This window comes from Bacillus rossius, chromosome 2 (assembly GCF_032445375.1).
Source record: "Bacillus rossius redtenbacheri isolate Brsri chromosome 2, Brsri_v3, whole genome shotgun sequence".
NCBI classification, from domain to species: Eukaryota; Metazoa; Arthropoda; class Insecta; order Phasmatodea; family Bacillidae; genus Bacillus; species Bacillus rossius.
The window spans coordinates 5,775,416-5,797,460 of NC_086331.1; the positions used below are offsets into that span (position 1 = coordinate 5,775,416).

Below are 22,045 nucleotides of genomic sequence, written 5' to 3' on the forward strand. Positions count from 1 at the left end.
AGACTTCTTCTTCGACTTCTGAAGATTTCCACCGATGGTAATAGTAAACAGAATACCGTGATTTCACACGTGAAGGACTGGAGGACCTCATTTGTAGAATAAAATAAAATTAAAATTTTAGTGAGAACATAAAAGAAACTAGACTAATGAACATACAGTCAAACCTCTATCTATCGTTTTTCAGGGGACCAACAAAAAAATTCAGTAGATGCGGACATTCAATAGATGTGGACTTCACTCTAAGAATTTTAAAAAAATATTTCAACCTCAAAATTAGTGTCAGAAATATATCAGTTACTTGTCATTAAAGTTAAATCAGTTGAAAAATAAATAAAAATGGAAGTATTTTACTTAATTTAATTCACACTTGCAAAAAAAAAACATACGCACTATAAATCTACATGGAAATTAAAGTCTTTTTCAATATCCTGAAGTCTGAAATAGGTATGTTTACTCATGTCATAAAATGTAGAGCTGTACTGAAGAAGACCATTTATTTATTTAGTTGAATCGGCATTTCTGCCGACTTCAGATACGCTTGTTAATTTTCGGCCAATATTACTGAAAAACGAGAGAGACTGCCATAACTTAAAAATCCACAATTACCCTTTTCACTTTTCGTAGTAGTACTGCATTCTTTCAGATCGCATTATTTCTTCGCAACATGTGCCAAACGTACATATAAAAATTTAACATCCTATTTTTCAATAAGTTCTTTAATTTTAATATGTCATAAATAAATACATTACCGTCACGGTAAATATACATCTCGGTTGTTACGGTAACTGTAGTGCAAATGTGGTAGCTATCGTGCTTCTGTGGTAATTATGGTATCGACAAAGAATCTTTAGTTCTTTTTATGGTAATTATCTTAGGATAACAATTGGGTTTGTACTGTAGTTATGGTACATCATCCAATTTATTCGTAAGTTGTTGTTCATTTGTCTTTTCTTCATATTTACGTGCTCCATTACTTGGCTGCAGATTTAAGGTGATTTTTACTACCATATACTATCGTTACTGTTTTTATGACGGTTTCTTACTAAGAAATGTATATTTCTGCAAAATCTTTATGGTTAAACGATCATCTATTATAATTTATAGTGACGGGACCACATATTTTGTACGATCAATGCGGACAAAACGATAATTCGAACATCGGTACAAGCGGACATTTTTAACCTTAGTTGTATGGCAATTTTGCCGGGACCGTAGAGAGTATACGATAAACACGGACAATCGATACACGCGAGTTCGATAGAGGTTTGACTGTATTTACAATTCTTTTTCTTTTCCTTTTTTTTCTCTTTCTTTTATGAATCGACTAGCTGTATCGGTACAGCACAGACAGTTATGAACATGTATATCTGTTTATAAAGAGGTTTTTTATAATGAAAATTAGTTTTCAGACACATTTGTGCTACAGCACAAGTGTTTTTCTGATAGTAAATAATAATATAAAAGTAGGGAGTTAATTTTACAACTTAATATTTATAATGTGCAGAATACTGTGTTTTAAAGGCTCTATGAAGAATTTCAAGCTAGGTACATAGCTCAATTAACAATAATGAGAATATAATTATGATAATAGTTATTATTGTCATATATGAACTTTTTTTCATCTCGGGCAGCTGTTAAAGTAATTTTAGGTGTACTCTTATACTTTCTGTATTATTTATACCAATGCTGTATTTTCATAAAATGTTGCTATTGCCTGATACTCACTTAGTTTAAACAACATACAAGAAATACTAAATAATGTTAAGGAAAAACACTTTTATCACAGAAGTAATATAGTCTTACAGAAATAATTTTTATTTTCATGTTCCTTTTTATTTTATATAATATATAGGCAATAGTGGATTTTTAGTATTAAATTGTTGGTTTGGTTTTTTTTTAGCTCTAATGCAGACCTGCCAACTCTCACGATTTTGGAGTGAGGCTCACGATTTTAAGGTCCATCTCACGCCCTCACGCCAAAATAGTGTTTCCTCACGATTTTTCGGGGCCCCAAGATTTTGTTTGTAAAAGTTACAAAACAAGTTTTACGAAAGCTTACAGTAACGAGTTTCCATCAATACTCGAGTCACGTAAAGGAAGCAATTTTGCGTTTTGTAGCGTGTGCCGTGCTGATTTTTCTATCTCGCATAGTGGAAGAGGAGACATTGTGAAACATGTCACTACAAAAAAAACACAACTAACACGTGAAGTGTATTGCTTCCAATAAAAAAATTAATTTTGCTGTGAACAGTGATAATAGTGTTACACGAGCAGAATGTTATTTAACATCTTTTTTAGTTGCGGCCCTGCATGATCACTACACGACAGCGCTAAATAATGTTCATCTAAATTAAATCTTCAACCTATAATTTGTTGAAATAAAGTTTGAAGCAGAGACCATGTAACATATGTACAGGTATGTCACTTAAATTTAAAGATTCTCATTTGTTGTTTTTTATATCTAACCTGTATTTATGGGCCTGAAATTTTTTATCGAGGACCTCATGATTTTTTAAATTTGAATGTTGGCAGGTCTGCTAATGTAACAAAATGGTTAGCTATGTATATTTTTATCAATGTAGTAAAATTTAGTGAAAATTGTTAGAAAAATCTTTAAAATCCTGGTAAAAACCTGGAATTTTGTTTCTCAATAAGAGTGGCCACACTGATGTATATTAGCGAATAAAAGGAAAAGATACAATATCTAAACAGTATCAAATAAAACGTACACATAATTTTATATAGCTACAAATGTCTTTTTTTAGGTTAGATAAAACACTATTTTAGTTTAGGCAGGGGCGTAGCCAGGGGGGGTTTTTAGGGGTTCAACCCCCCCCCCCCCCCCTCCCTTAGCACCAAATCTTTAATTAATTTCTTATTCATCACTCAAACAAATTTCATATTAAAATTAATAAAATTTTTACCATTACAATATTTAAATTTAAGTACCGGAAACTGCTAAAATAGCACTATTTTACACCTTAAAATCCAAATTTTCCCGGGGGAGGACCCCCGGTCCTCCCGCTTTAATACGGGGGGGCCATGCTTCTTAACACCCCCCCTATACACAAATCCTGACTACGCCACTGAGTTTAGGTATACCTATGGATCAACATAAGTTTTTGTGTTGTGCTTCTTGTAACAGGCTTTTACGACAGTAGAATGTATTGAAGTTTCAGAAATATCTACAATCAATTTGGATGAATATTTTCCAAATGGTTTTCCCCATACTCCACTGAACAAAGGAGATGGCATCAGTATACTAATCTTACAGTTAAGAATTGCCAACTGTGCCTTGCCTTACCCGGGAGTAGAACCCAGAACCCCTCGCATCAAAGCCAGACTTTTATATTGAAAAGTAATGATTAAAAACTAATAATATGCTTACTTGACGTTTATACTGACAGTAGCATTTATTCACCTGCTTACTATTCTGTGTGCATGCCTCTTACGCTGCAAAACTACGGCAACTTTTGTTTTTTATTTGTATTTCATTGACCCTTGTGAGAAAAACTGCACTCCAGCAAAGTTTAACTGGTTCACTGGTCGTAAAAAAAAAAGCAAATGCTTTTGTGTATGTTTTAAAAACATTTTCCACTCATTCTCAACAATTTTCTTGCTTTCATCACCCATATAACTTCAAAAAAGAAAATAAAAATTGTCCCCTGGTTCGTTTTAATGTACATATTTGTAAAGATACTCATCGAGCATGTAAATATTTTTATGTGAAAGACCGTTAGTGTTAAATGTAAGTTTTTTTCAGCAACATTAAAAATAATAAATATTCTCACCAAATGTTCTGAAGCTATTTGCCCATTCATGGCATAGCTGTGATGTGGTATATTTGCTGAAAAGTAGAAAACTTAATTTTCAATTTTTTTTTGTTATTTTGCAACAGTGTGAGCCGAAACAAGGGCAGTGCTGATGGCAGAATGTGGTATTGGCAAGAGAATAACTGCTCTTTTCAGTGCACAGTGCAATCTAAGGATGAGACGTGCTATAGCATATAGAGCATGCAAGTAGAACTCTTTCGTAATTAGGAATCTGATGAGTAACAGTAACTTTGCACCAGAGTATAAGCACTAGTTTGACCTCGTCCAGGGGCTACGCCCCATGCAGCCCGAAGCAACTCCCCACTCCTTCCCTCTAGAACCCTCCTAGCTCTGTTTTGTGGTTACTGTCGTGAGCGACAAGTGCCGTGCGCGCAAGCCACTTTGGAACAGCGCGCCAACTCCAGTAGAGACGTGGGAGAGCACCGTGGATTCTGTGCCGTGTACCCGTATGAGTGTTAAAGACTAACTGTAGTTTATTCCTCTCTCAACTCCAAGGGCCTTGCTTTTTTCAGCAGATGTGCAAACACTTTATTTGTATCTAGTTTTATTAGCCACCAGTTGAACTCTTTGACATTTCAGAATGCACCTCCTATAAGCCAGTAATTTTTGACTAGTATTTTATTTGCAAATATTTTAACAAGTAGTTTAATTAACAGGGTTAATTTATGTGGATGTATTTATTGCTTACGCTGTTTACAAGTGATGTATCAAATCTCCATTTTCTCTCGAATCCGAATTTCAATGAGTGCATCAAATCCACCCCTCATCCGGATCTAGGTTTCAAGTGTCAAAAATAAAATGTACAAGAATAAAATTTTAACAAATATCAAATGCTTCTTCATAGCATTTGTTTGTTGCTGAGATTGTTAATTACATTTTAAATTGGTAATTCCTAATGATTTTACAGTATTTTAAAAATCGCTAACCTATACCAGCCAACCAAATTTACACTTTCACAATATTATATGTATAACTGAATTAACCATTTTACAAAATGATAAACTACTTGAAGTTCACAATGCCATTTTGCAGAATGATTTGAAAACATGCCAGGAAATTAACAAAAAAATCTGTTAAAGGTTTTTTCCCCAACTCAAACAAGGCTTTTCTTCAGAATTACTGTTGTTTTTACAAAATAAAAACAGTTTTGGGTTTCAGAAACTATTGAATCATTAAAACATGTGGTAGGTTCTGAATGAAGCAGTACACCAACTCTTTTTTTTTTGCATAAACAGGTCAGAACCTACACAATGTGTACATTTGTAGATGTATTAACAACTATAGTAAATGAAAACATGGGGATGGGGCAAACATATATTAAACACATTGTAACTTGTTTTCACCTACCATTGATAATTATTTCTTGGCCTAACATATAAGATTTTTAAAACATTAGTGTAAACAAACGAGAAGATAGGTATTATTTTTCAATATTGTTCAGACGTTTACCGGTAAACCACGTGTTTCTCCGTTTGAAAAACAAAATTTTTGTGTTACGTAATGAAAGAAATATGTATATGTAAAGCTAGGTGTAAACTGTATGCGAAGCTGTCCTTTCATCATTCTCTCTCTCCCCCCCCCCCCTCCCCAAACAAAGGTAAGAAGATACAATATTTACAAAAACAACACAAAGAGCAACTTATCCTGTTTGTGGCGTTCATAAATAAAATTGATAGGCTCTGTAGTAAAAAATACTATGTTTGAGATATATCAAAATACTTTGTTACTAAAAATTAGAGTCCTTTGTTAAATATACATGACCTTCCGCATGATGATTTCAGAAATGGTGTCTATCAATAAACTCGTATAAACAGCTGTGTTCCTTGCCAAACCTTTTTTTTTATTATTGTTTAGAAAATTTGGGGAAAACTTTAAAAACAGCAGAAATTTGGTCGTTTTCTGCAAAATTTCATGGTTCACTTTATTTTTGGGTCCCTAAATGTGCAACCTATATATACATGAAAGAACAATATTTTGGAGAACGGTATTAAAATAAGTACAAAGCTAAACATAAATAAGCCTAGTGAACTTAAGAGTTTGATAGCGTTGAATTTTTTAATTTACTATTTTTATTATAATCTTTTTTCTTGAATCCTGACTATTTCCTTGAATCCTGAATTTTTCAAATACTGGAGATACGGTGGGATTCAAGGATTCTACGGGTCCATTCCTACTATATACGTATGCGGCACATTTGCGATATATTTTAACAGTCATCAGCGTGGGTGCGAAGATGCTGACCAGTGTCTATATTGTGCTATATCTGCCCCAGTCTGATTCTAACATCCCTGGAAGCAGGCCGCTCAGCACCCAAGGACGTCATTGTTTGACATCTGTTAATTCTGTTTGTGTAGTATTTGTAAATATCCTCAGTACTTGTCTTTGGTGAAAGTCTGCTTAAATAATTAATATTTACCTTCTTAACGGAACTTTGAAACAAACGTGATGATTTATGTTTCACCACGAAGGTGGCTGAGCTTCCATTTAAACCATAATATAAGCGATTCTGTAGTAAGGGCATAACCAGCAGTATGTAGTTAAATATGTTGCACCTTGAACCAGTGTTTTTAATTGAATACATGGTAGTGACATTACAGGCACTAGGCATGTGGGATTCTTTAAGACCCCACAAGGTGGTTCATCGGCATGCAGAGCAGACCAGATCTTTGTAGATTAAGGTGTATTTTTACTGAGGAAGTCTCAAGTCTTGTGTCTTGTGCTCACATGGGTCACATCACGTCCAGAGAGAGATAGTCTCGCGGGGTCCACCGTGCAAGATATGTCCTGAACTAGCCCCTGGCACCAGCTGCCTCTCTGAACGCGGGGCTGAAGGAGTTGCTCAACAACCAGTTAATAATTTTTTCAGTGTTTTTCCAAAATGAATTTTGCAGTTGTATTATTTAATGTCCTGCAAAACCCATTGTAGGAGTTTATCTCAAGTAAACAGTGGTGCTCGAACTAAAAGAGAGAGGTTACAATGAGTATAGTTGCTTCTCCAGTAATTACTGTTTGGCTCCGCACGTTTTTGCAGAGGCAATGTGAAAAAAATATGTACTCTATATTACTCCTTTGTTGAGGATGATAATTTATATAAACAATTGTTGAAAAACTGGTTCTTTTTATTTCCAATGTTCTCCTGTAAACATAAATACAACACAAGGTTGGAGGTTCAAAATCAGTAGGTAGCCGATTTTAATCCTGTTGGAATTGTCTTTTTTGGGTTCACATCATTTGACTTAATCACACACACAGTCACGAACGGCCAACATAACCATAAGTCAATAGAACCAGAGTGACTCAGAAACTGTCAAAGGTAGCGTTATAGATACATACAGTATAAATCCGAATAGAGGCCGACCCCTACTTTTGGATGTTTGCTCCACCGAAAAATAATAAATTAATTTTTCTTCTACATCAGAATCACTTTCACCTATTTATTTTTCTACAGCCGTCACCACTGTGTATTATTCTTGCAGAACCTCTATTGGGGTGCTGCTGCAAAGTTGTTGGTCTGACACAGTGGACAACTTTGAGGTTGTAATTACTTTTAGAGGTGTTTCTTGTTTTGGAACCTGAGATGCAGATGACAGGTTTTTTGACACAATCACAAATAACAGGTAAATAATTGTAAGTCCTATAAAAAACTAAAATGTAAAATTCTGTTTTTTGCAATATGTCTAACATATGATTGAGTTTAACATTAAAAGGAAAATATTTTGTAGTGTAAACAAGCAAACCAACATGAGAAATAAAAATTTATAGGGTGCATTCCTTTAGTTAACGAGACGAAAATTTGTAGGTTTTTTCCCTTCAGATTTGCGTGTAGTTATAAGCAATGGAACACACCCCTGCACCATATTTACTTTTTAGGTTGGTTATCTTGCAACCAATTATTTAGTTTTTTTTTCCTTCAGTTTGTTGATGGGGGGGGGGGGGGGGGGGGGGGAATTTTGAGCATACAGAAATTAATTTTACTGCAATGTATTTAATCAAGATGCATGGTAATGCAATGTAAGAAATAATTTGAATGCTGTTTTATGGACAGTCAAATATATTTACCATATTGTCCTTTTTTTTAATTTTAAGTCTACTTGTAATTTTCTTGGGGTGCGATTTCAGGCCGAACCCTGTTTTCGTGAGTGGAATAAAATTTCGGCCTCTATTCAGGTTTATACAGTATGTCTTATCTTAACTTCATTGGTTTTACATTTGTTTTGTTAGCGTTACATGCCAAACAAATGTATGCACCACCAGTTTAATTTAATGTTATGAACTTTAAGCAAATTAACTATCATGAGGGATTTAAAATTATTGTGATGATAAATATTTCTATGGGCCATACTTGTCTTAAGGGGTAGAGATATAAATTGAAAGATGCCATCCTGAAGCAGCAATCATATATCATATTTTTCATAATCAGCCAGTGTTAAGGCCAAGAGCACATATAATATATTTTCAATACTGTTAAATAGTAACTTTTAATGTAAATATTATAGTTGTCACTTAGAAGAAGAAAATTCAATACATTACTATACAGAATCTGTTTGATTTCATATAGGAGAATATTTGTTATAGCTGATCACTGTCAACTATGAGCATGCTGTAAAATTATTTTTAAAAAAATGAAATATTTGTGTATTGTGCCTTTATAAGGTCCTATCTTCGGTACTAGAAGATATAACACTATTATAACGAGGTAAAAATCCTTGAATACAAGATAACATCCATGTGTGTGTGTCTTTTTTCTCTCTCCTCATCCACCTTTCCCTCCACCCCTCCCATCCCCTCTGCACCCCCCTCTACTCCCCTCTGCACCCCCCTCTACTCCCCTCTGCACCCCCTCCTTCCCTCTGCACCCCTCCCCACTTCCTCCCCTCTCCTCCCCTCCCCACCACACCCCTATCCCCCCTTCTCCTCACCACCCCTCCCCTCCTCACCACCCCTTCCCTCCTCACCACCCCTTCCCTCCTCACCACCCCTTCCCTTCCTCACCACCCCTCCCTTCCTCACCACCCCTCCCTTCCTCACCACCCCTCCCTTCTCACCACCCCTCCCTTCTCACCACCCCTCCCTTCTCACCACCCCTCCCTCCTCACCACCCCTCCCTTCTCACCTCCCCTCTCCTCACCTCCCCTCTCCTCACCACCCCTACCCTCTCCTCACCTCCCCTCTCCTCACCACCCCTCCCCTCTCCTCACCACCCCTCCCCTCCTCACCACCCTCCCCTCTTCCCCTCCCCTCCTCTCCCCTCCCCTCCTCACCATCCCGCCCCTCACCCCTCCTCTCCTCACCATCCTCCCCTCTTACCCTCCCCTCCTCACCACCCTCCCCTCTTACCCTCCCCTCCTCACCCCTCTCCCCTCCTCACCACCCCTCTCCCCTCCTCACCACCCCTCCCCTCTCCTTATCTCCCCTCCCCTCTCCTCACCTCCCCTCCTCACCACCCTCCCCTCTTTACCTCCCCTCCTCACCCCTCCCCTCCCCTCCTCACCCCTCCCCTCCTCACCATCCCTCTCCTCACCACCCATATCCACCCCTCCCCTCCTCAACTCCCCTATCCACCCCTCCCCAACAGTCCTCCCCACACAACACTTACCTCCCCTCCTCTTTCCACCCCTTCCCAACCCCTCCTTCCCAACCCCTCTCCACCCCTCCCCTCCTCACTCCATCCTCTCCTCCCCACCTCTAATTCCCCTCCCCACCCCTATCCACCCCTACCCTTATCACCCCTCCCCTCCCCTTATCTCCCCTCCCCTCTTCTACCCTCCTGGTTAAAAACCCGCATGTTTAGAGCGTATAGGGCTTGCCCTGAGACGCACTTAGAGTCTTCCCTACCTAGACCCCTCCCTTACACACTTAGTTTTAACTTAGGTTAGGAAAAAAAAAAACTCCACTCCCCTCACCCATTCCTGGATGAGAGTCCACTGTATCTGACTTCATTGTCTGGGTTGTGCTTATGATTGCGTGTCCCATCATCAATCAGTATTAAATACATTAATAAACCACACCCAAGCAAGCACAATGCCTGTGGAGCTGTGCTGCTCAGACAGTGGAGCGTGGTTGCTATGCAAAAGATACTTGGAGGGGGAAGCTAAGAGGACAAATTATAGTAAACTAGGCGGCGGAGGAAATGCAGCTGGAATAGAGAAGCAAACTCAAAGTAGTGTGTGTGTGTGTGCACACCTGCTCAATGTTAAAATAAAACTCCTTTTTACACTTTCTGTTGGACCAGAAGGTGTGGAATATGGGCATTATATAGGACAGTAGTAAAGTGATGCCTAAGAATAGTTGTACTTATTTCTTTATTAGTTTAATTTTTATTTTTGTTTTTATTTGTAGGCCCAGATGCCAGACCCGAAGACTTACAAGCAACACTTTGAGAACAAACATCCAAAGAATGATATGCCAGATGACCTCAAAGATGTTGCTCTATAAACTTGAACAGTGACGTTGCCTGCAACAATACTGCATTTAACAAGTCTGTTGGAACCAGCTGTTGGTTTGTGTTGGAAGCGCTCTTTCTTACTGTCACGGTGATTGCGAAAACATTGTTGTGAAGTTTAGTTTGGCGAAGATTTCCTAGGGTTTTGACGTGTTAACTGGAAAGGATGTAATTTTTCATGGCCACTCTAAAAGTGCTGAACATGTAAGGCGATGTAACCATCTTGTGGTCACACCTGGGGGTTGTTTGTTCTGAAACATAACAAATTGTGTAATATGTGGGTCATTTAGTGCCAGGCTGCTAACGTTTCTTTGTAGTAAGAATGAGCTATGTAATATTCAATATGTGAATGTTTGCATATTGTGTATGAAAAGTTTGCTTACTTTTTTGTGTATTGTTGAAAGTAGATTTTCGTATTGGTGGGTGTTAAGTTTTTATTGCTTAGGTTAGTAAAATGTTTTCAGTTATTAAAAACATTTCATGTTTCTGCTAGTACATTTTTACTAATATTGACTGTTTTTTTACCTAGAATAATTTATTAAATATTGATTACCTGCTATATTTCAGCATATCTTTTGGTTCTTTTGTGTACTCTGTGAGGGCTGTATTCTACACTGTTTTAAAAAATATGCAAAAACAAAAATACATAATGAAAGTGTTTACAAATTATTTTAAAATTCATTTATGTGCAATTTTGGGTATTCTATAAATTTATGCATTTTTATTTCTTCATGAATGAATACACATAGACAGAAAGTGGTTTTGTAGTTAAAGTACTGTGCATGCAAAATGTCCTGAAAAATGGTTAGGCTGAAACCAAAAGCTGGCCATTTTATTTAAAATAACAATAACTTAGGTTTTGGAGTCCCTATTTTTCGGCATACCTGATCTTTTTCTTTCATAATCTTATATTCACTGCAGATTAAAATGTATGATAGTTAATTTGACATAAGTGCATATTGCAAGTTCTCCTGTGTTATGTCTTGTTTTATAGATGTTATGCAATAGTATTTACTAAGCTGTATTACGAAATATAATTTTGGGAATTTGCTTTGTTCAGTATATTTGTGTTTTGTTCTGGAATCTCCTGTTAAATATGTTAATTGCATGAAAGTAGATCTTTAAATTTGTCTTGATAAGTTGTAGTTGCTGTTCAGTTTCATGTGAATATTATTAACAGTACATACATATTAATTTGGTTTTGTGTAAACATAATGGTAAAGGTGTATTTAACTTAAGTATTCTTAAACACAGCTCTCTTGTATTTTGTGATAGGTAAAGTGTAATTTAAGTGCAGTAACAGTAGCCTTTGATTATTTGTATTTATTTTTGATTAACTTTATCTCTTTACTGTGACAGGTAGCATTTAATTTAATGGTTGGTACATTTCAGGTGGTCAAGCTTCGTGAACTTGGTATATTTATTATTTGTTACGTAAACGTTATGATTTGGTAGTTATAAACTTCTTTTGGTGCCTGTGTTTTTTTTATCTACATAAACAAATTTTATGTGCATTTAAAAATTACTATTTATTGTAATTGTAATTTATTGTAACTGTAATTTATTTAAATTTTTCCCAACTAATTTTTTGTAGAGCATAGAGCAAGGGTATTTGGTTCCCTTGTGCATGGAATTTAATGCTGAACATGACATATTAATGAAAAGTTAAATTTTTCAGCAAAAATTACGATGGCTGACTTAAATTATTTTTTTAAGTACTTAAGTAAGGAAAAATTATTTAAAAATTTAAATTCGAGAGCATTACTAATAGTGTTGGGTGCTTCACAATATTTATGAAAATCTGTATGAGAAGAGGTTTTCTTAACTTAAAGAAAAAAGTAAGTTTTTGTTCATATTTATTACATGTTATAGTGAATATTATTTTATTGACAATAGTATAAGAGCTATCAACATCACGAAAAAATTAATTTTAGGTCAGCTTGTTTTTTTATATTTCTTTTTCCATTGAAATTAGGTAGGAATACAGTACTTATGGCACCTGGGAACGGTTGCAATTACCTTTGCGCATTCGCTTTCTACATGTGAAAATTGTGGATTTTAAAATCATTCTAAGTTAATTTTTTAAAATAATTTTTTATGTCTTTATAGCATTGTCATTAGTCATTACTAACACTGTGCCCAATGCAATTTTAGTACTAAAAAAATTATTTTAAAATCATTTTAGTATAGCTGAAATTTTTGTATGATACAGTTCTGTAATTGAAGATTGTAATATTAACTTTCCAGACAAATTCTGTTGTTTAATTAAGATATAAGTCTCTGAAAACATAGGTGAGTTAGAAGAGTGTGGCAAATAATTTTCTGGTTGCGTGAGAGAGATAGCAGCAACAGAGGGTGTCAGTGAGAGAGAAAAAAAACTTTAAAACTTATTAAAATAATAGCGTTACAAAATTTCAGGTTTAAAATAAGTATGTTTCAGTGTTAAAAGTTGTATGATCTGTCTCATGTTCAAAGTTAGGTCATTTTTCATGATCATTTAATCTATGTATTTGTAGATTACGAAAACTTGTTTTTATTATGAGTACACTGTTTTCATACAAATACGTATATGGAGTGTAAATTCAATACTCTACGACTGCAAGATTTCAAATGACTAGAGAAAATCTGTGGAGAGATTGCCCAGTGTAATACAAGGGAATTTGAATTTCGCGGCCGTTCTTCAGGTCGACCTGCTAGGATCGTTGCAGTCAGGTGTCGCCAGCATTCGCCATGTTAAATGGCCAGAGTTTCTTATATTGTCCTACAGTATTTGATCTCTCTCTCTCTCTCTCTCTCTCTCTCTGACATTCTCTGTCGCAGCTATCTCTTTCACGCAACCAACAAATTAGTGGCTGCGCTTCTTTAACTCACTTGTTTTCAGAGACTTAAATTGGCGTGGTTCTTAATTACACAATTTATGTATAGCAAATTAATATTACAGTCTTTGATTACAGAACTGTATCTTTAATATTTCAGCTATACTAAAATTGCATTGGGTGCAGTGTTAGCAATGGCAAAACTGTCGGACGATTGTACATTTATATTGCTAAAAAGATATAAAAAATAATGAAAAAAATTATCTTAAAATGATTTTAAAATCCACAATTTTCACGTGTAGAAAGGGAATGCACAAAGATAAACGCAACTGTTCACAGGTGCCAGACGTACTCTATTCCTGCCTAATTTTAATGAAAAAAGAAATACATAAAAAACCAGCTGACCTAAAATTCTTTCTCGAAAACATTGTTAGCTCTTACTATAGGGGTTCTTATAGTTACTTTTGGTTTTTTACAAGAATTTTCATACCATTTATAGTTGTTACTAATTTAATCTTAAGCTCATATGTGTTAGTTTAGTTTACTACCTTACAGTATTTTACTTTAGTACTTTTTTTCGACAGACCTTCGCAAAAGGTATTATCATTCAAACTACCCAAAAAACCATGGATTGGGAGAAGTGCAGTTTGTCACATAAATAAAACAATTGTTAAAGCTAAACATCAACAATTCACCCTGACATAGTTACTTAAAAAAGTTTAATAGTGGTAGTTTCTTTCTAATATTTGCTTTCCAATTTTTTTTTTGTATGAAGCTCATCTGAAAAATTTCATGCACAAGAATGGAATTCATTAAGTCTTGAGTATGCTCCGTGACAGCACAAAATGACAATGTTTAAAACCAGGGGTTTATAAAAACTTCAATTGTGGTTTTAAGCTATGAGCGTAGTTTTGTAACATACGTACACCACTAAAAAAAATATTTTGTTCCACCTGGATTTCTGTGTAAGCGTTTAAATTTAGGGATATTATGCATGCCATGGAGTAAGAACCTCACTAAAAGTATGGCTACGTGTTCTGAAACATTTGATTTTTGAGACATTGGTGCCACATCTGGTTTTCAAAGCTTGCCAGTTATGTATAATATGCAAAATGAAAGATTACTAATTTGTAAAGGGTCAGATATGTGAATTCTTTGTGATGTATTTTAACAGTTTTTAATTACAATTGTATTGAAATATAGTGGGTAATGTTTTGCAGTTACAATTTTATGAAACTATTGTCATGAAATGACAGTTTTTTAAAACAAAAAAGTCTAAGTGATCCTATTTGTTGACATTTCTCCATGTTATAAATGTTCAACAGGTGAAATAAATCAAACATGTCCTCTTATCAGTTTTTTAATTAACTATAGAGTTAATAAAATATGAAGGCGAAGGTATGGTTTTATAATGTATAGTACTTTTGCATTAGTTCGCACCAGCAAAGGACTATCTAATACTGTACAGTATATTGAAATACTTGCAAATTATGAACTGTTGCTAGCAATCAAATTAATGAAAATTTTTGATATAAGGTTTTCATTTAATTTTATGGTAGGTTATCGATTGAAGAAGTTTGAAGTATCGTGAAGGGGAAGGGGAAATCCACCTCACTTTACCTCAATGACGTTAACAATAAGAAACATAAAAAAAAACTATGGCCCTTGTAAAGGGACAGGCAGAGTGCCAGACGTGTTGTGTAACCCCTAAAGAAATAAGCGTAAATGTCAGATATACAAAAATACACAATTTTATTATTCTTTAAATCAAGCCCCATATGAATATAGAGGGGCAACAAATAACAAGAATTACGAAAGAAAGAATTACGTAAACAGGTACTGATGAGCAATACAAATAGCCAATATACAAATGTTATGTGCTAACGTTATTTAAATCATGGTAATAGCAGGTAGAATGCTGTCTGTCCGGACGTGAGAGGTGCGGTGGAGAAAAACGACAAACGCCCCGACGGAAAATGGGTCTAAGGCAAAAAACAAATTCAGAGAAATGCACAAGGTGAAACACACTGGCAATGCAAACCAGGAATTACGAAACAAATTCGGTGTCCAGCAAACATTACTTTATGAGGCCAAAAAGGAGGCAAACCAAACATGACGCAGAAGGCAAATTACATAATTATCAAAAAAAAAAAATGTAAGACACCGACCAGAGAACACCTCGTAGCCATGCGTAACACGGCGCGACGCCGAAGCACCCCTCACGGCGATCGCTCCCGGAACAGAACAGAACGAGCAAAATAATTACACCCCTATATATAAAAAATCCAGATGGCGCTAGTGTCGCATTCAGTAGGCCTGGAAGGAGGCGCCTACGTCACGCGGACGTCACAAGGGAGTGCGGGAGGGGGCTTTAAGGGGAACGAGGGAAGGGGAGGAGCCGGCGGGCCTCTGAATGCCGAAGCGCACGTTGCAAATTCCCGCCCCCTGGCGAAGCCTTCCGCAGCACGATGAAGCAGATGAATGCGACGATACGAGGAGCGAAGAGTAGAGTATCTTGTATGTGGTTTCTTCGAAGTAGAGTGAAAACTCAGCGACGCCAGTAGGCAGCTGGAGTACAGATGGCTCGCACGCACCAAGTCCGGTCCGCAGACGGGGGAAGCTTCGAACAGGACTGCAGCGCCCGGAGCACCCCAGCAGCGCGGAACGGCGATAAGCAGGAAGAAGTATCTAAAGCACAATCCATGAAGAAGCCGCCACACGACACACAGCGCAAGCGCCCGCCCCCAAAACACCACAAGGGCTGGTGGCAGGCGAACTAGAAGAGGGGGCGGCGGTAACGGAGAATAAGAGCAGGTATGTATCACAGCTTCCGATCCAGCCCGAAACTGCAAGTCTCACAGGGCATCACCGCCTGGCGCAGCAGTGCACGGAGGTGAGGCGGCTCGCAGCGGCGCTCGAAGAGGGGCGCCAGCGTGCTGCCACATCACAAACACTCCGACGAAGCGCGCCACAGCAGGAATCACTGCTCGACAAATCTCTGGGCCAGGCAGGGGCTGCGTAAACAGTACACGGAAGTCTCTATCACTATGAGAGGGCCCACCTCGTAGGAGACAACCAGCAGGAGCGGCGGGCACACCGACGAGAAGAGATGGGGCAGTCACTGTCGAGGCTTACGTCCATAACACGTAGGAAGCAGGAGCCGCGGGAATAGCGTGATGCAGGCAGTGAAGAGTGGACGTCTCCTCTCTTCGCTGAGTGATGACTGAAGAGCGGCGAAGACGGCTCGCCAGCAACAGGATAATGGAGTGGCGGAGAGGAAATTACAAAGAAAAACATACAACACACTGCGCCATCCACAAATACTAAAAATATAGCTGCCCAATCACACAACTTACTTTCCAGTGCACTGGAAAGATTCACATAGTTTAGTAGGGAATAAATATACAATAAAACATAAAATACATTGTAAAAAAAAATAGCACCCCACTCAGCCAACAACCCTTTTATAGAGCTGGGCTGCCATACTAGTTGCGTACTGTAAACACTTATTCAAAGATTATTAGGACATAAAAAATAAATCATAATATGGCTATAACTGTTAAAATACAAGTCTTAAACTATCCCTAGAAAATAATTCCAAACTTCCATGGGAAAATTTTAACAATAAGGCTAGGCCAGCGCAAACAGCTCCAGATGAATATTCATAAATGACATGCAGGTAAAATCAATAAAAATACAACGGGAGAGAAAACCTGCTAATACTCACTAACAAAACAACTTACACGTTAAGACACATAAACTTTCAGCTGGCTTACATGGCACTTTATATACCTGGATGTTTTCTTACAATCCTGGAGAAGTACAGTATTACTGCCCAAAAAATGCACAATAGTGAACGGGCCCTCATGTGGGGGAAGCAACTTAACATTGATCTGTGCCGCTAAAGAAGGGAGAACATATGAACGCACCAGTACAATATCGCCAACCTTAAAACCATGGGGCTGCCTAGTTTTGTTGTACTGCGTCTCGACAATGTGGCGGGCCTTCTGGAGATTACAAGGAACAAGATCAAGAATTTTCTCGAGGTCAGCCTCAGTTAGGGCGGAGCTTAGAGACGGCAGTCCCCAGAGATTCAGGAGAGGGTGAGTGAGCTCGCGGCCCAGGAAAGGAATAGAAGGAGGAAAACCGGTGGCGGAGTGCACAGCAGAGTTAAGACCCATGTTAATGTAGTCCAGATCGGAATCCCAAAGTGTCTGATCTGAACGATAAAAGGAAGTGAGAACCCCCTTGAGCACCTTGTTGACACGCTCTGATTGGTTGCCCTGAGGGAAATATGCCGAACTATAGATAGGTTTAATTGCCCATTCAAAGCACATATCCTTGTAGATGTTAGACTGGAAGTATCTGGCATTATCAGACACGAGCATGGCAGGGGCTCCAAAGAGCTTCCACACTTGTTCCCGAAGGGCTTTGACAATCGAAACTGCTTTCATGTTTTTTAGAGGTAGAAGTATGACAAATTTAGTGAAAATATCGACCAAGACAAGCAAGCATATGTTACCCTTACGCGAGCGCGTCAATGGTCCAAAGATATCTAGATGGACAACATGCCAGGGTGCCACTGGCGGGTCTGCACAGTACAGGCCCACCCTAGTGTTTTGGGGTGGCTTCGAAATCTGGCAATCATGACAGGATCTGACAAAGGCACGAACGTCGTTGCGAAGATCCGGCCAGTATAAATGCGCAGAAATGCGGCGGAAGGTTTTATCCATACCAAGATGGCCTCCGATCAGGGACGAATGGTAGTATTTAAGTACCATAGGCCTTAATATTAATGGCACAACTGCCTTACGAGCTCGACCCAAGCTGCCAGTAAAATAAATCAGACCCTGTTCCTCCACAAATGGGACCACTTTCTTGTCTCGCAAGTCCTTACAGATTTTCTGACAAACGACGTCGTCAAGCTGACACTCACGAACATTAAGGTAGGACTCCGGGAAAACCTTGCACACACATAGGAGTTCATCGGGACTAGGTGACTCGTTCTCTTCAACCAAAAACTCCTCGGGACAAAACATCCGCGAAAGCGTGTCGGCCACTACATTGTCGGCTCCTCGAACATGATGGATAACAAAGTTAAAACGAGAAAGACGAAGTATCCAACGTCCCAGCTTGCCCAGTTGTTGAGGATGGTTACAGAGCCAGCTCAAAGCCTGATTATCTGTAAAAAGATCGAATTCCCTACAGTCGAGATAACATTCTAACTTTTCCAAGCCGAACAGGCAGGCAAGAGCCTCCTTTTCGTAAGTACCTAACTTTCGTTCAGACTCCAGTAACGAGCGGCTGGCGAAGGCTATTGGCTGGAGTTTGCCCTCTTCCAGGTGGCCGAGAACAGCTCCTAGAGCAATGGACGAGGCATCAACAAACAGGGCAAAATGCTTGCTGAAATCAGGCAGGACCAGAACGGGAGGAGAGCCCAATTGAGACTTCAGGGTAGCGAACGCCTTTTCCTGTTCCGGGCCCCAAACAAAGGGAACGTCCTTTTTACGAAGGGCATTTAAGGGGGCACAAAGGGCAGCAAAATTCTTGATGAAGCGGGAATAATACCCAAGCATGCCCAAAAAACGCACGTGATCAAGCACGCGGCTCAAGGCCTGGCTGCCAAAACTGACGCCCATAGGAATTCTGTTAAACTGGTAATGACCGAAAGGGGTTGAAAAGGCAGTATATTTACGGCAACTTGGGTCCAACAGACATTGGTGGAAACTATGATTAAGGTCGATAACAGAAAATATACGAGCCTTGCCCAAGTGCTGTAGAGCACTCTCCACTGTAGGTAATGGCCATCTGTCATCAATAATCTTCTGATTCAATTCCTGGAAATTGTGAACTAATCGCCATTCCGTACTGTCCTTCTTGGGTACCAAGAAGGTTGGGGTACTGAAATCGGATGTAGATGGGGTAATAACATCGACAGCCAACAATTTTTGAATAATTTCTCTCATGAACTGAAGTTTCGGGGGTGACACTTTTATATATCTGCTACGAACGGGTACCTCATCCCTCACATAGAATCGATAAGGCAGTACATCACACCTGCCAATCTTGCGGGTTATCACATCTGGAAACTCGCTTACTAAGTCAGCGATAGCCTGGTCGGATTCGTGACTCGTCAGTTCCTTACAGGACATGACAATGGGCACGCGTTTTTCGTGCCGCAGCTGAATTTTTATAGATGGCGCAAAACCAAAAGACAACTCGTGTCTATGCAAATCCAACACGCAACGCGTGTTACTAAGGAAATCGAGACCCAAAACAAAATTAGACAAGTCCAGAAACCACAATAAACTTCCAACTCCAAGAAAATCTGTGAACCTTAAAGTGTAAAATCACCGAGCGACGGGCGCACACGATGTCGCCATTGGCCACGGAAATGATTACATCAGGCTCATTGACAACGAAATGCTTCAAATGACGATGCTGGCTAAGCAAACTGTCAAAACATGCCTCAGTGATGCACGAACAAGTGGCTCCTGTATCGACGAGAGCGGGGTAAAAATTACCCAGTACAAGTAAGGGAAGAAAATGTAAAAACGCTTGAGGAAAGGATTTGCGCATAACACGACGACTACGACCCTTCCTGCGTGTCGTCAATGCCGGTTTCCCGGACATTGGACTCGGTAATGGCCCGCCTGACCGCAGCGGAAACACCGCCTATCGCCAGCATTAACTCGAGAACTAGTGCACTCGGCCGTAACGTGTCCGAAAACACAACAATTAGCACATCGGCCACGGCCGCGAGTATCAATCCTAGCGGGAAGCGCGGCTGCGTTATTCACGGCCAAGTTCAAGGTCGCGGCAAGGGGCGGCTCGCTTACACGAGCAAGCACCGCTCCGCTCGACACACCGCGGGGGCTAGCAAGCGCGACAGGCGGCTCGCTTACACAAGCATGGATATCGCCGGTCGGGCGGCCACGCGGACGGGCCGGCCCGCCGGGAGACTTGTTCACATGAGCGCGCACACCGGCGCGTGAGGCGACATGCGGGAGCAACTCTTCGAACGAATGACGTAACACGTCACTCACTGGGGTGCGTCTCTCGAAAACAGGCGCGGCGTCGCCGTAACATGCACTTCCGTCAGGTGGTCGCGCATAAGTAGCAGGCCGACAGTCAGTCATGCCGACATGCCTGGGGGGAAAATATTCTCTACTGAAAGGTGACGACTTAGAGTCAGCGCCGCGCGTAGACACGGGAAATTCAGAGCGGTACTTGCTTGCCGCAGCGATACGGCTTTCTACCTCACCGCCCCACTCACGTAAGGCATTCAGGGTAGATGGAGGTGTCAACATAGCGCAGTTCTGAAGCACCACCGGCGCAAGATTACCTAGGATCAACTGCACAAATTCCCCTTCAGGAATTCCCAAACTCAAAGCATCGGCATAATCACTAACAGAATTTACAAACTGAGTGACAGATTCATCGGGCTTTTGAAAGCGAAAAACCAGCTCTCGTTTACACACGTCGAGAACACGGGGCGGACAAACAGTGTGAACCAACTGTTTTTTAAATGCCGCGAAATCGTCTCCATGTGAAATAGCCTGCGTAAGAAGTTGCGCATAATTGCCAGTGCACTTACTCAGTAGGGCTTTCATGAAAGCCTCAGCAGGAACCAAATTCAATTTAAACAATCGCTCCGCGGCGATCACAAAATCCAAAGCGGCACGCGGCTCGCTTCCGCCCAACACGGGGAGCGGCTTTAAGGCTACATAGAAGAGCTTCTGATTAAAGGAAGCGCCCGTGGGCGGACTCACGTCAGGAGGGGACTGCCGTGTCCGGGGCTCAGGAATGGCTGCACACGAGTCACGCACGAACTGAGCGAGGCGCGCGCGAAGCACCGCCACGGTGTCCGTCGCCGAAGCCTCTAATTGATTTTCTTCGCAATGTTGGATGAGTTCCTCCTTGTGCAGCTTATATAACCAGGCAACCCCCGGCGAAGACATGGCTCTGAAACAGTAAACACAACAGCAAAAACACTCCGCAAGCAGAGTTGCGCAGAATTTGTTGTATCGTGAAGGGGAAGGGGAAATCCACCTCACTTTACCTCAATGACGTTAACAATAAGAAACATAAAAAAAAACTATGGCCCTTGTAAAGGGACAGGCAGAGTGCCAGACGTGTTGTGTAACCCCTAAAGAAATAAGCGTAAATGTCAGATATACAAAAATACACAATTTTATTATTCTTTAAATCAAGCCCCATATGAATATAGAGGGGCAACAAATAACAAGAATTACGAAAGAAAGAATTACGTAAACAGGTACTGATGAGCAATACAAATAGCCAATATACAAATGTTATGTGCTAACGTTATTTAAATCATGGTAATAGCAGGTAGAATGCTGTCTGTCCGGACGTGAGAGGTGCGGCGGAGAAAAACGACAAACGCCCCGACGGAAAATGGGTCGAAGGCAAAAAACAAATTCAGAGAAATGCACAAGGTGAAACACACTGGCAATGCAAACCAGGAATTACGAAACAAATTCGGTGTCCAGCAAACATTACTTTATGAGGCCAAAAAGGAGGCAAACCAAACATGATGCAGAAGGCAAATTACATAATTATCAAGAAAAAAAATGTAAGACACCGACCAGAGAACACCTCGTAGCCATGCGTAACACGGCGCGACGCCGAAGCACCCCTCACGGCGATCGCTCCCGGAACAGAACAGAACGAGCAAAATAATTACACCCCTATATATAAAAAATCCAGATGGCGCTAGTGTCGCATTCAGTAGGCCTGGAAGGAGGCGCCTACGTCACGCGGACGTCACAAGGGAGTGCGGGAGGGGGTTTTAAGGGGAACGAGGGAAGGGGAGGAGCCGGCGGTCCTCTGAATGCCGAAGCGCACGTTGCAAATTCTTGAAATTGTTTACTTATTTATTCGTCGTCCGCGCCATCATTCCAGAAGTTTCTTTACAGAGATTTTAAACAATA

The 22,045-nt window shown here is 39.8% G+C and overlaps 1 protein-coding gene across 1 annotated transcript in view; it reads left to right on the plus strand.

The window, feature by feature from the left end:
* The window catches only part of LOC134529055 (zinc finger protein 706-like), a 34,055-nt gene extending 23,787 nt beyond the window's left edge, over positions 1-10,268 (plus strand). Inside the window, exon 3 of the mRNA XM_063362757.1 lies at positions 10,173-10,268. Coding sequence (XP_063218827.1) covers positions 10,173-10,268 — 96 coding nt within the window. The remainder of the gene's footprint in view (positions 1-10,172) is intronic.
* The last annotated feature ends 11,777 nt before the right edge of the window (positions 10,269-22,045 follow it).